At 35.6% G+C, this 12,314-nt stretch overlaps 3 protein-coding genes across 5 annotated transcripts in view; 1 reads left to right on the top strand and 2 right to left on the bottom strand.

Moving 5' to 3' along the window:
* Nucleotides 1–764: 764 nt before the first annotated feature.
* On the bottom strand, nucleotides 765–2,293 carry LOC106763851 (ABC transporter I family member 17). Its single transcript, XM_014648018.2, has 4 exons — nucleotides 2,132–2,293; nucleotides 1,739–2,053; nucleotides 1,401–1,588; nucleotides 765–1,300 (listed from the first exon to the last, which is right to left on the bottom strand). The coding sequence occupies exons 1-4, from the start codon at nucleotides 2,145–2,147 to the stop codon at nucleotides 1,046–1,048; spliced, it is 774 nt and encodes a 257-aa protein (XP_014503504.1). The 5' UTR covers nucleotides 2,148–2,293; the 3' UTR covers nucleotides 765–1,045.
* A 1,033-nt stretch (nucleotides 2,294–3,326) lies between these two features.
* LOC106774165 (ERAD-associated E3 ubiquitin-protein ligase component HRD3A) lies at nucleotides 3,327–8,132 on the top strand. The gene is made up of 6 exons (XM_014661049.2): nucleotides 3,327–4,003; nucleotides 4,116–4,607; nucleotides 4,707–4,922; nucleotides 5,971–6,294; nucleotides 6,413–6,655; nucleotides 7,586–8,132. Exons 1-6 carry the CDS (start codon nucleotides 3,482–3,484, stop codon nucleotides 7,802–7,804), a joined length of 2,016 nt encoding a protein of 671 aa, XP_014516535.1. The 5' UTR covers nucleotides 3,327–3,481; the 3' UTR covers nucleotides 7,805–8,132.
* A 731-nt stretch (nucleotides 8,133–8,863) lies between these two features.
* Nucleotides 8,864–12,314, bottom strand: part of LOC106765354 (protection of telomeres protein 1b) — a 5,049-nt gene continuing 1,598 nt past the window's right edge. Inside the window, exons 2-10 of one of the 3 annotated variants that reach the window (XM_014649940.2) lie at nucleotides 11,457–11,593; nucleotides 11,157–11,346; nucleotides 10,993–11,057; nucleotides 10,728–10,816; nucleotides 10,181–10,462; nucleotides 10,044–10,099; nucleotides 9,888–9,949; nucleotides 9,616–9,762; nucleotides 8,864–9,394 (exon numbers count right to left, since the gene is read on the bottom strand). In XM_014649940.2, coding sequence (XP_014505426.1) covers nucleotides 9,167–9,394; nucleotides 9,616–9,762; nucleotides 9,888–9,949; nucleotides 10,044–10,099; nucleotides 10,181–10,462; nucleotides 10,728–10,816; nucleotides 10,993–11,057; nucleotides 11,157–11,346; nucleotides 11,457–11,593 — 1,256 coding nt within the window. In that variant the 3' untranslated portion in view covers nucleotides 8,864–9,166. The remainder of the gene's footprint in view (nucleotides 9,395–9,615; nucleotides 9,763–9,887; nucleotides 9,950–10,043; nucleotides 10,100–10,180; nucleotides 10,463–10,727; nucleotides 10,817–10,992; nucleotides 11,058–11,156; nucleotides 11,347–11,456; nucleotides 11,594–12,314) is intronic. The other 2 variants (XM_014649952.2, XM_014649947.2) reach the window with 2 other exon arrangements.

Genomic DNA, 12,314 nt, shown 5'->3' with positions numbered 1-12,314 from the left:
CTTCCTATTACAACTTTTCACTGAGTAATAACATGAATAATTATAAAATTGAGATCATTTATAAGTGTAAAAATAACTCATTTTCACACTTATCACCCTGTTCCACAACTTTTAGATTCCATGGTTTAAGCTCAATCAGAGAAACAGGAATAAAACATTGGTATATGATACTAAATCTGAAACATTATAAATCCGAACGCAATAATTGAAAGTTTATATGGTTATTGTTGAACAGTCGACGTCAACCCAAACGACAAGACATGTATCTTTCGGCATTGAACTGCAACAACTGGTAAAAATTCAAATTTGGAAATGAAACAACCACACCCACCACACCCACATGCCCTGTAAAACACATCTATCATTCCGACTATGCTCCTCTGTTCTGTCTCCCCTGCCAAAATCACGTTAACACGACACAACTCATTCACGTTAAGCAACAAAAACTACACTATTTCTTAACAGTGCTATAAAAAAGTTTCCTTTATTCAAATTGGTTGGAGATTGTTTCTGTGAGAAGGATTCGACACCTCGTGTTTCACTCTTAAGGTCATTAATTTTTCAATTGTTCAACGTTGAACTTTCTGATAGGATAAATTGATGATTGAAAATATTAGGACAACGAAGAATTCACTGTTCGAGGCCTTATCTTATTGTAACTTCTGAAGTTGGATTAGGGGGTGGGACCAAAACTTTCTGAACGAAATCTGTTTTGAATAGCATACTGAAAAAATATAAAAAAAACAGAAACAATGACGCGATGGTAATCTTAAAGAACAAAATTCGTATTTAGAAGCATTTTGCAAAACATCGTATTGTAACCAAACCTCCACTATCACAATCCTATGTCAGCCCAGAATGTCATGAAACAGTCTTGAAAGCAACATATAGAAATAAATAATCACAGATGATTGGTTCAATGATTTAAATGGAGAACAGGTCAACAATCAGCAAGTACATTCATCGTGGCTTCAAGAACAGACTAAAATTCAAAAACCAAACAAGTCGAGACAGAATTTTACGAACTTAGCTTAGATTAGGACCCCTAAGAACTGAGTTCAAGAAACCTTCGTGCCATGGGATGCTTGGCCTCGGAGAGTTTATCAGGCTTCAGAACTTCAACAATTTCACCATCAACAAGCAGGCACACTATGTCTGCGATCCTCTGGATCTGTTTGATGCTATGAGAAACCATGATCACTGTCATGCCCCTGTTCTTGTTCAGCTTCATCAGGGCATCCTCTATGTTTTCTGTCGATATAGGATCTAACGCACTAGTAGGCTCATCTAACAACAAAACCTTCAATTCAAAAGATACCAAATAAAACGAACATCACAATCACAAGCAGAAATGCAGACAGAAAATAAAGTTGAGAGACAAAAAAATAGATTTATGTTACCTCCGGTGAATTAGCTAAAGTCCTAGCAAGTGCAACCCTTTGCGCTTGACCCACAGAGAGTTCATCCCCGGACTTATCCATGAAAGAAGCATCTAAGTCCGCCATTGCCAGCAACTTTCGCACCTCATCATCAGTTAGCTTTTTCCCTCTAAGCCGTGGTCCATACCTCACGTTGTCAGCAGCTGTGCCTGTAGAATAGATACCCTCCAACATTACCAGAAGGTTCAACTTAAAACAACCACGAAAAACTAATCTTTCTTTCAACACAAAAAGAATCAGTAAACTAGCAAATGAATTCAGTGATTAATTGGGAAGTTGAAAGGAAGAGAGGTTGCGACCTTGAAAGAGGGCGGGGAGTTGAAAGAGCATGCCGACTTTCCGGCGGAGGGAGAGAACGTCGAGATGGGTGATGTCTTGGCCATCGAGGAAGACGGAGGCGGAGGGGGGTTCCCAGAGGCGGTTCAAGGCTCTTAACAGCGTTGACTTGCCGCTGCCGCTGGGGCCTATGACCCCAACGATGACACCCTTTGGGATGTCAAGGTTGATGCCTTTGAGGATTGAAACCCCACCGTCGGAAACTCTGGTGAGATTTTTTATCTGGAATTTGGGTTTGGCATTTGCATCCACTTCCAATAAGTGTTCCCTGCAATCATCTGTCAGAGTTTTGAGTCCAAGCGAGCCAAAAACATCATCGATTTGACTTTTAGAAGATTGAATCGTGGGAGGCTTACCTAGGAGAGAAGACATGAGAATGAGCTTCAAGATTGAAGATTGAAGATGGAAGATGGAAGATTGAAGAAGAATATGAAAGAATTGGCTGAAGAAGAAAGAGCCTGCCCCAGACCTCACAGATTCTTCCACTAGATGATTCCACCCTTGCAAATTATAAATTATTGAAGTCATGTTTTGAAGATGGAGACGTTTAACTTATTTTTGGATAAATAATTCACAGTTACAAATTCAAAACATTTAAATATGTTGTATAATTTAAAATTTTTTCATTGTTTTTAGATGTTTTATTTGAAAAATACAATTCGAATTTAATAAATTTTACTTTTTTTATTGGAATAAACTATTTCAATAATCACAATATACAACAAATTAGTTAAATATTAAATAATTAGTAAACATTACAAAATATGAAAATAATTTTTTTTTTGTAATTCATCTATATTATTTTTTAGTTAAAGTTTGTCAATATTTTTTAATTTGTAAAACTTCTCATAATAATACTTTTGGTTAATATCGAATATAATTACCTAAATTAAGAGCAATGAAGATTATTTTTATGATTTTTTTATCAATGTGAATTGGAAAATGTTCTCTATTGATAAAAAAAACCTAATCAATGTTTGTCAAATTCAATTCACATTAACAAAAAAAATAATCTCTCGACATTAATTGAAAAGGCTTCAACTAAAATAGAACTTCTAATAAATTATATAACAGAATAACACTTATTAACATCAATAAAAACAAAAAAATCTAAACCAACAGTTGACGATATATCGTTCTAAATAAAATTGATGATGTCTAAAATTAAAATTTAAGTTGAAAGGAAAATCCAAAGAACAAAATTCGAGAATATGTTTCAAATTCTTAAATTTATATGTAATTTAAAATGATTTAATCTAATATTTTAATATAATTTTAAAGTTTGAATTTCTTAAAAAAAAATTATCCAAACAACTAGTTTACCATAAAATATTTTAAATTTTCTAGAAAAACAATTTACTCTGTTAAATTTACCAATCCAAAACACAGTAGAAATACTATTCTCTTGATACTTAAAAGTTAAAAAATTAAATTATATATTTAATTAACATTAGTGAAGCAAATGCTTCACTTAAAAGGAGTAATGCAGACTAAGGCCTAAAAAGAAAGTCAAAGTTTGACAAAGATGAGTTGAGGAATTTTGACGTGGCAATTTCTTAGTGGAGAGAGGTACATCAAGAAACGTGGCAAGAGAAGTAGAAGATTATAATTGCAAGAATACCCCTGCAACTGCATTTCCTTCCCATTTAGTCCCAAAAACTGTGCGTGATTGCAATCCTCGTCCGTACAGCACTGCGGAAAGAAGAATGTCTCGCCCCAAGTGGTTTTTCCTCTCTCTCGCGCTCTCTCTTTCTCTCCTCACTCTCTCTCGCTCCGTCGCCGCACGCCAATTCGTGCTCGTGCTCTCTCAGGAAGACTTCAAGGACGACCCAGGCGCCGAACCCGATTCCTCCGCCGAATGGGACGAGCTCGGCGATGGAGACTCTCACAAATCCGAGGAGGACCTCGACCCTGGTTCATGGCGCCCCATCTTCGAGCCCCCCTCCGGAGACCCCCAGCCTCTCTCGGAATCCGATGCCGCCTACTACTCCGCCGTCGACAAGCTCATGTCTGGTAACCCCGCTCTCATTGAGGACGGCGCAGCAGAGATCGCTGACGCAGCCGAGACCGGCCATCCTGCCGCGCAATCGGTTCTAGGGTTTTTGTGGGAAATGGGGCTTTTGAGAGAGCGAAGCAAGGGGAAGGCGTTTTTATATCACCACTTCGCCGCCGAGGGCGGCAACATGCAGTCCAAGATGGCTTTGGCTTATAAGTACACGCGTCAAGACGTGAGTGTGACTTCTCCTTCTTTTTCCTTTCTTTTCCCCTTTCTGATTCGTGTTTCATTTCTGTTTACGATCTCTGTGAATAGTGTGATAAATTGCATCACCATTGGTACAGATGTTTGACAAAGCTGTTAATCTGTATGCTGAATTAGCTGAAGTGGCAGTGAATAATTTTCTGATTTCGAAAGATTCTCCCGTGATTGAACCGGTTAGGCTCCACAATGGGGCCGAGGAGAACAAGGAGGCTCTGAGAAAATCAAAGGGGGAAGAGGATGAGGACTTTCAGATACTGGAGTATCAAGCCCAGAAGGGGAATGCTGCTGCCATGTACAAAGTTGGCCTCTTTTATTACTTTGGCCTTAGGGGATTGAGGCGTGACCATTCCAAGGCGCTGTCGTGGTTTTTGAAGGCTGTGGAGAAGGGAGAGCCCCGATCTATGGAGCTTCTTGGAGAGATCTATGCTAGGGGAGCAGGTGTTGAGAGAAACTACACCAAAGCGTTTGAGTGGCTCACGCTTGCTTCCAGGCACCAACTGTATTCTGCTTATAATGGGATGGGATATTTGTATGTCAAAGGCTATGGAGTTGACCAGAAGAATTACACTAAAGTAGGAATGTGGTTATATTTCCACCTAGTCATTATTTGTCTCCCTTTCTGTGCGTATGTGTAGTTATCATTGACTCATGATATCCTTTTTAAATCACAGGCAAAGGAGTATTTTGAAAAGGCTGCAGAGAATGACGAGGTCGGGGGGCACTATAACTTGGGTGTCATGTATCTCAAGGGGATTGGAGTTAAGAGGGATGTTAAGCTGGCTTGCAAGTTCTTTGTGGTGGCTGCTAACAATGGTCAACCAAAAGCGTTCTACCAGTTGGCTAAGATTTTCCACAATGGTGTTGGGTTCAAGAAGAACATTCACTTGGTAAGTTGATCAATTCTTTCTTTTGTGAACGTGTTGCTAAATCTGATGGTAATATGATTTTCACGTAATTTTAATACAATGAAATATATTTCAGGATATGTAAGACATATATTTAACTTCAAGTTGTCAAATGTCAGTTCAATCGTATTTTATTAACTGCGGTTTTCTGCCGATGACCCAATTATTTTTTCATCTTTTCTGAAATTGGTTGATCTGTAGGGTTCATCAGTATGTCAGTCTAAAAATTTGGGCTGACAGTTATTCTTAAATGTTACTGAATATTGCTTTAATGTGTTTTGATGCTTGCACCAGCAGAATGAAATTGATCAAAAGGCTGGATTGAAATTTGGGACTGATGATTATAAAATGATTCAATTATAATATACTAAGATACAATCCTTTATCTACTTACAATTAGAAGGACAACTACCGCCTTCGAAAATGAGGAGCCCTCACTGTTTCAATTTTTTTAGTTATTTATGTGAGGATTATAGTATGTTGGCTAATCTGAAGTGTATAATTTTCCAAACTGTAGTATGACAGCTATAAACTAAGAATTCAATGGTCCTAAACAGAGATAATGAGTGTCTACTTATCTAAAAGGGACATTGACTAGTGATGCTTGAGTGTTGGAGGATTTTGTTAAGTTTTTCGTGTTTTGTATGCCCACTCTTCTTATTATTGATGGCATTGATATCTGAATGCTTTAGATTTTATGTTTAGTTCTTGCAATTTCTGTGTTGAGTAGTGTGCGTATATGGATCACATGACTGATAAGGTGCAAATAGTCTTCATTTTGTTTGTGTTCTCTAATACATCCCCTGTATGTAGCTTTTTTTACAGCAATGACTCGTATACACATATTTTGGGCAATACCATTTGAGATTATATCTATGATTCATTTACACACAGCAGCGATTATTAGAGAAACTTAATCTGAGTACTGGCCTTAAATTAAGTTCATGTGATGCTGTATTTTTAATGACTATTCTATCATCAAAGTTTCTGCCAACAAAGTATGTTCTAACATTCCTTTTTGGTTTTTTAGGCTACTGCACTGTACAAACTAGTTGCAGAGCGGGGTCCCTGGAGTTCTTTGTCTAGATGGGCTCTAGAGTCATACTTAAAAGGTGATCTTGGCAAGGCATTTATGTTGTATTCAAGAATGGCTGAGATGGGGTATGAGGTGGCACAAAGTAATGCTGCTTGGATTCTTGATAAATATGGGGAACGTAGCATGTGCATGGGTGAATCTGGATTTTGCACTGATGCAGAAAGGCATCAGAGGGCACATTCTCTGTGGTGGCAAGCTTCTGAGCAGGGTAATGAACATGCTGCTTTACTCATTGGAGATGCATATTACTATGGTCGGGTATGTGGTTTTGGGATGAATTGACTCTGTGAAATGCTATGGATTCAATTTCTGTCACTGTGCTCTCTTTCCCTGCATTTTTTTCACTTTCTTGTGTTGTTCTTCTACCTCATGTCAGGGTACGGCCAGGGATTATGAGCGAGCTGCTGAAGCTTACATGCATGCCAAATCACAATCTAATGCACAAGCCATGTTCAATCTTGGATACATGCATGAGCATGGTCAAGGACTTCCATTTGACCTTCATCTAGCCAAGCGGTACTATGATGAAGCTCTGGATCATGATCGTGCCGCAAAGTTGCCAGTAACACTGGCTCTTTCAAGCTTGTGGATTCGTAAGAACTATGCTGATAGTTTCATGGTGAGTTTCTTTGGTTTCCCTGATATTCCCATACATTGAATATATTGATATATATGATCTCTAATTACTGAATAATCTTAGTAAATGACATATCGAGCTGTTTATATTTCATCAACAAAGCTTAGTTCTTTGCCTTTTAATGAGTGGGATACAGAGAGAATATATGTTTGTTATAGACTGAATTGTACAACGGTTGTACATACTACAGTGACCCAATAGGAATCACTTGTAATAAACTAACGAAGTCAATTACAGCTAACTCATAACATCCTTCTATAGTTGCTGTTAGAGTTTTATTTGATACAAAGGAGTTATGCATTCAAATTCGGCAACTGGCTTATTTGGTGTATAATCTCTTAATATTGCGTAAAGACACTGCTTCACTCACTTCACTGCCTTTTTCTTTGTTATCACCCCGTGTCATTACTGGAATTCAAGTTTGAATTGGAATCCAACGTTGCGTAGAAATGGACAAGTTTAAAATATAAGAAAAAAGATATATATACCTATTATCTTGTGTATGTATGCTCCTGACCGATTAGTGAATATAAAAGTAATCGGACGAGTATAATGGAGTTGGTGGTGGATCACGGAATGCTAATGATCTCTTGCAACCTGCCTGGCCTTGAATCAAGTCTGGGTGTTGGAGAGATTAAAATGTGAATGGACTCACATTTAAAAGAGTTTGAGTCATACGTTACATAGAAATAAGCAAGTTAAACAATATATAAGAAAGATCAACAAAGTTATCACTATAAGGTTGTGGGTTTAGTGTGTTGTCATGTTCTCTTATGTAATAAATAAACATCTACCTGATGCTTTCAGATTTCCAAACAGTCTACCCTTTGTGGCCTCAATATGTAACTTTTCCAAGAATATTTCAGGTTTCTCACTGTTGGATTGTGCATTGTGCTTTTTGTTTTTGATCAGGTCCACGTGATTGATTCATTGCCAGAACTGTATCCTAAATTAGAAGCTTGGGTGGAGAATGTGCTCATGGAGGAGGGAAATGCTACCATTTTGACCCTCTTTGCATGCCTCATAACTGTGCTATATCTCCGCGAGAGGCAACGAAGGCAAGCTGGTGTTGCAGCCGGAGAGATGGCTCAACCAAATCTCCCCAACGAGCTCGGTGTACCTGCACTCTAGTTCGGCTTGCCCTTCCCTACTACATACAATCTGTCTTTTAGTTATAGGCCAAACTGTACCATAGGGAAACCTATAAGTGCATTGTAGATATTCATTTGTAAGTTAGGGGAACGGCTTTCACACTTTTTCACATAGCCCAATATGAGAGCTCAAGAAAGATCCTCACTAAGTAAGATTTTGTATCTTTTGTGATCGACTTTACAGAGCAATTTCACTAACCGGCACACAACCTCTTGAAGTTCTTTTAGATATATAGTCCTAAAGTACTTCTCATTGACACTGATTTCAACATTAAATAATTGGTATCAGAATTCATTTGCACAATTCATATCAGTCGGTAATAATAACGGTGTTTAATTACACCATTTTGTATCTTTCTTTTCCAGGACGATATTTGTTTGGGCTTTATCCATATGAAATCTTGTCAGGTCCACCCATTTTAAATTGAGAACTGGAGAAAAGGTGGATTAACCGATTTGTGAATTTGATTTTATTAATATTCCATACTAGAATTGAATAACTTAGATATATATATATATATATATATATATATATATATATATATATATATATTAAAAAACAGTTAAACTCTTCAAATATTTTATTTCTCAACACATGAAAATAAATTTTAATTATAAACATATATAAGTTATTAAAAAATATATTTTGAATATATAAATAATACTAGAAAAGTTTATAATGAACAATTTGAAAATGCGTTATATTTTAAATTTACATTGTAAATCAATGTATTTAACGGGACTGAGAAAATTTAAGAAACTTCCATATTCGAATAATATCTGAAAAGAAAGAATTCTATGAAAACAACCCTTAAATCCATTTCAATCAGAATATCAATTGTTTTGGGTAGAGAGAATTTGTGTAAACATACTTTCAAATAAATACTAACGTACATATCATACTGTGTAAAATAACATCTACTCAGAAATTACACTATTCATTTATAGTTATTTAAAAATTAGTGCACAAAAACAATTAACACTGAAACAGTTTAGAACCATCCAAAAATATAATTCATATACATTCTCAAAAATGCATTTAATCTGGAGAGGAAAAATCAGCTAGGCACGCAGGTCAAGAATATCGCTCTAGCAGTAATAATGATATAGCTATATACTTGTTAACATCATTAATTTGTACATTTTACATACTTAAATATTCACATCAAAAATACAGCCTGGAAGATTACTAAAAAAGGGTTTCCAGGCTTTCTATACACATGGTCAGTCATTTCATCTTTCTATACAAAATATAGTTTGAATCTCCTAGGATATCCTCTGGTTTCCCCACGTATTCCTTCAAAAGGAAGCAAAAAACAGGATTCATAACAACATATCCATTCTATGATGTATCTTCCAGTATTTTGGTGTCAAATACTCTGAAATTTCTAGTGCCCCAGATATCATCTTCGGAGAGATAGTATGACTTGAGACAAACACAAACCCAAGGTGGATTTCTTGTAGTATCTTTTTCCCCACCAATACGACAATTTCCTTCAGACACTCCAAGTAATCTGTTCAGGTTCTTAATCAACTTTAAAACGTCAGGATAACCATCAAAAAGGGTCACCTGTCATATATTATCATGACAAGCACGAAAAAAAAATTAAGCAGAACGCAAACAAATAAGCAATTTGCAATACTAGTACAGGTAATCGCCAGGAATACAATCTGAAATCAACAATGGCCACTGAATAGTAAAGTGTAACATCATTTGTGTAATGGGGTGTAATTGGTGCCAAAAAGATCCTAAAAAGATCCTAAAACAGGCAAGTCAAACTTTGTTCTTACCACATCTTCTTCCATTACATTAGCATGGATTCTAGCCGTTGAATCCTCTAATGTTAGCCGCATACTGTAATTTCCGGTAGAAGAGCATATCTTTGCAAATGGTATTATTGCTACCACCCGAACAATACATTTAAATATAGCCACCACCTTCAACATAAGAATTTAGCTATAAAAACGAATAGCAACACTAAACACTCAAAGGTAAATAGTATCAAGTAGTAGAGTTTGATGTTAAGAGTGTAGGCTTCGGTGAAGAAAATAATTTACAGTACCTCTGAATGAGTGAGGACACTCATTAAAGTATTCGGTGTCACATGATTACAATGATTGACTGCTGTAAGAATAAAAATTAGTGTCATCTCAGAAGAAAATCATAAATCCACATCAACATTCACGAATCAAAGACTTAGTGTGTAAAAACGAGATACCTGTAATTGGTAAAGGTTCAGGAAAGTTCAAATCAGCCATTCTCTCATCAGCCATCCTAGACCAAAATTCATAAGATAGGTACATAAGTTTCAGTAAAATGATAAATCATTTAAGAATCAACTAAACTAACAACAACCTTTGGCGTTCAACAATAAGTTGATCTTCTTTTGATATATACCGAACCTTTGTTTGAAGGGTAAAAACTCCATGCCACAATCCACCGTACAACTTAAGACGCAAATAGGTAATTTTAACCCAATTACCAATGGTTAGAAGGTGAAAATGACTATTCTGAACATCTTTTTCAAAAACTATTCTAAGGATAGATCCAACAGTTGGCAGAGTACATAAAATCGCTCTTGACAAGGACAAAGGTTCCAATTGTAAAGGGAGTGGATGGTTAAGTTCGTCTTCTATGCTGAAATTCAAAAAACAAACAAAATTTATATTAGACTACTCCCACAAATTAAAATATTATAATTTATACAAAAAGCGTACAATATTGTGAAAAACGCAATAAAACACCAAATATGGCAATGTTTATGCCTATTTCCAGCAACTTGAATATGATATGACTTTATAAACAAAGCAGTTAAAAGATATTAATTCTATCCAAACTTGGGATGTACATTTGGGAAACGGAACTAAACTGATAATTTAAAAGTAAAATAACATTAACTCACTTTGAACATATACCATTTGGTTGGGTATCAGTACCATCCCAGACAAACATCAACCGTTCATCTTTCGCAGCCTCACTATGATGAAGGATCTTAATATGGAACAAGAAAGTAAGAGTATTAAGAATAATCAACAACTTGATGTGGTAACAACTAAATGTAACACCCAACTCTTACAAAAAGTTCAAACATTTTAATTATTGTATTTATACGAAAATCTCCCAAACTCAATCATGCAAAATATAGAACTAAAAAATAGCTTAATTACCTTGCATGCCAAATTAATAAAAGTTTCTTCTTTGAGTTCTCTTAACATAGGAAATTTGCTGGAATCTACACAGAACAAAATAGAAATCGGGATGAAATCAATAATAAACAAATAACTACATAAACCCTTGGCAGAAAACCTTCAAAACTGAAATAATAGAAAACCTTCACAGAGCTGGAAATTAACCAGCCATTTTCTCAGCTTATCTATTATTATCTTGTCTTCATCTCTGAGAAAAAAATTAGGAGAAACTTGATAGGGGTCTAAAATATCACCATCTTTGCCTTTGTATAAAGCAAATGATGAAATATTTTTCCTATAAGTAACATTTACTTCTCCGTTGAAGGTTCCTACCTAAAAAAGATAAGAAAAAACAGGACACGTGTATTTAAGAGAACCCATGAACAGAAAACAAAAGCAAACATATCTCTCTATACACAAAAGTTAATAAAATTAGAAATTACCACTACAAGAGAAAGTTTAATTATATCCCCAACTGCAGTCACAAGTGGAAGACTTTCAGTATTTGTGGCAAAAACATTGGCAGCCATGCTGAAAGAATGATGTGTTTCATCAATTATTCTGAGGGAACAACAAAAATCTGCACAAGTTTTTTAAACAGGATTAAATATGCAGTGTTTCATGTTAATAATAACTAAAGAGAGACATTAATGTAAAGAACACACTTGAAAGTAATAGTATTAATCCAAGGGACCAAAACCCAAGAAAAAGTTAAATGAACAAAACAAAATTGAAACTTTTCTTTTCTATCAAGTTTCCAACTCTCCTCTTCTACTCCTATATCTTTTTCTAATTCTCCTATTTTAACATTGTTTTGAAAATGAAAGGAAAGTGAAAACAACTGGCTCAGAACCCTAAACCAGAATTCATCAATCTACAACCAAGGAAGTAAATGGCAGCAATAAGTCAGGCCTTTTAATCATCATTGCCAGTTAAACTCGAAAAAAATCTAAACTTTGTTGAATGAAATGCAGAAAATTAAGATTATTCTGAGGGCACAACAATAATCTGCACACGTTTTTTAAACAGGATTACATATATAGAGGTTCATGTTAATAATAACTAGAGAAAGACATTAAAGTAAAGAACACACTTGAAAGAAATNGTATTAATCCAAGGGACCCAAAAACAAGAAAATGTTAAATGAACAAAACAAAACTTGAAAGTTTTCTTTTCTATCAAGTTTCCAACTCTCCTCTCCTACTCCTGTATCTTTTTTCTTGTTCTCCTATTTTAACATTGTTTTGAAAATGAAAGGAAAGTGAAAACAACTGGCTCAGAACCCTAAACAAATTCATCAA

Source organism: Vigna radiata, chromosome 1 (assembly GCF_000741045.1).
Source record: "Vigna radiata var. radiata cultivar VC1973A chromosome 1, Vradiata_ver6, whole genome shotgun sequence".
Lineage (NCBI taxonomy): Eukaryota > Viridiplantae > Streptophyta > Magnoliopsida > Fabales > Fabaceae > Vigna > Vigna radiata.
The sequence above is the reverse complement of the archived record's forward strand: the minus strand, read 5'-3'. Positions and strand labels throughout refer to the sequence as shown.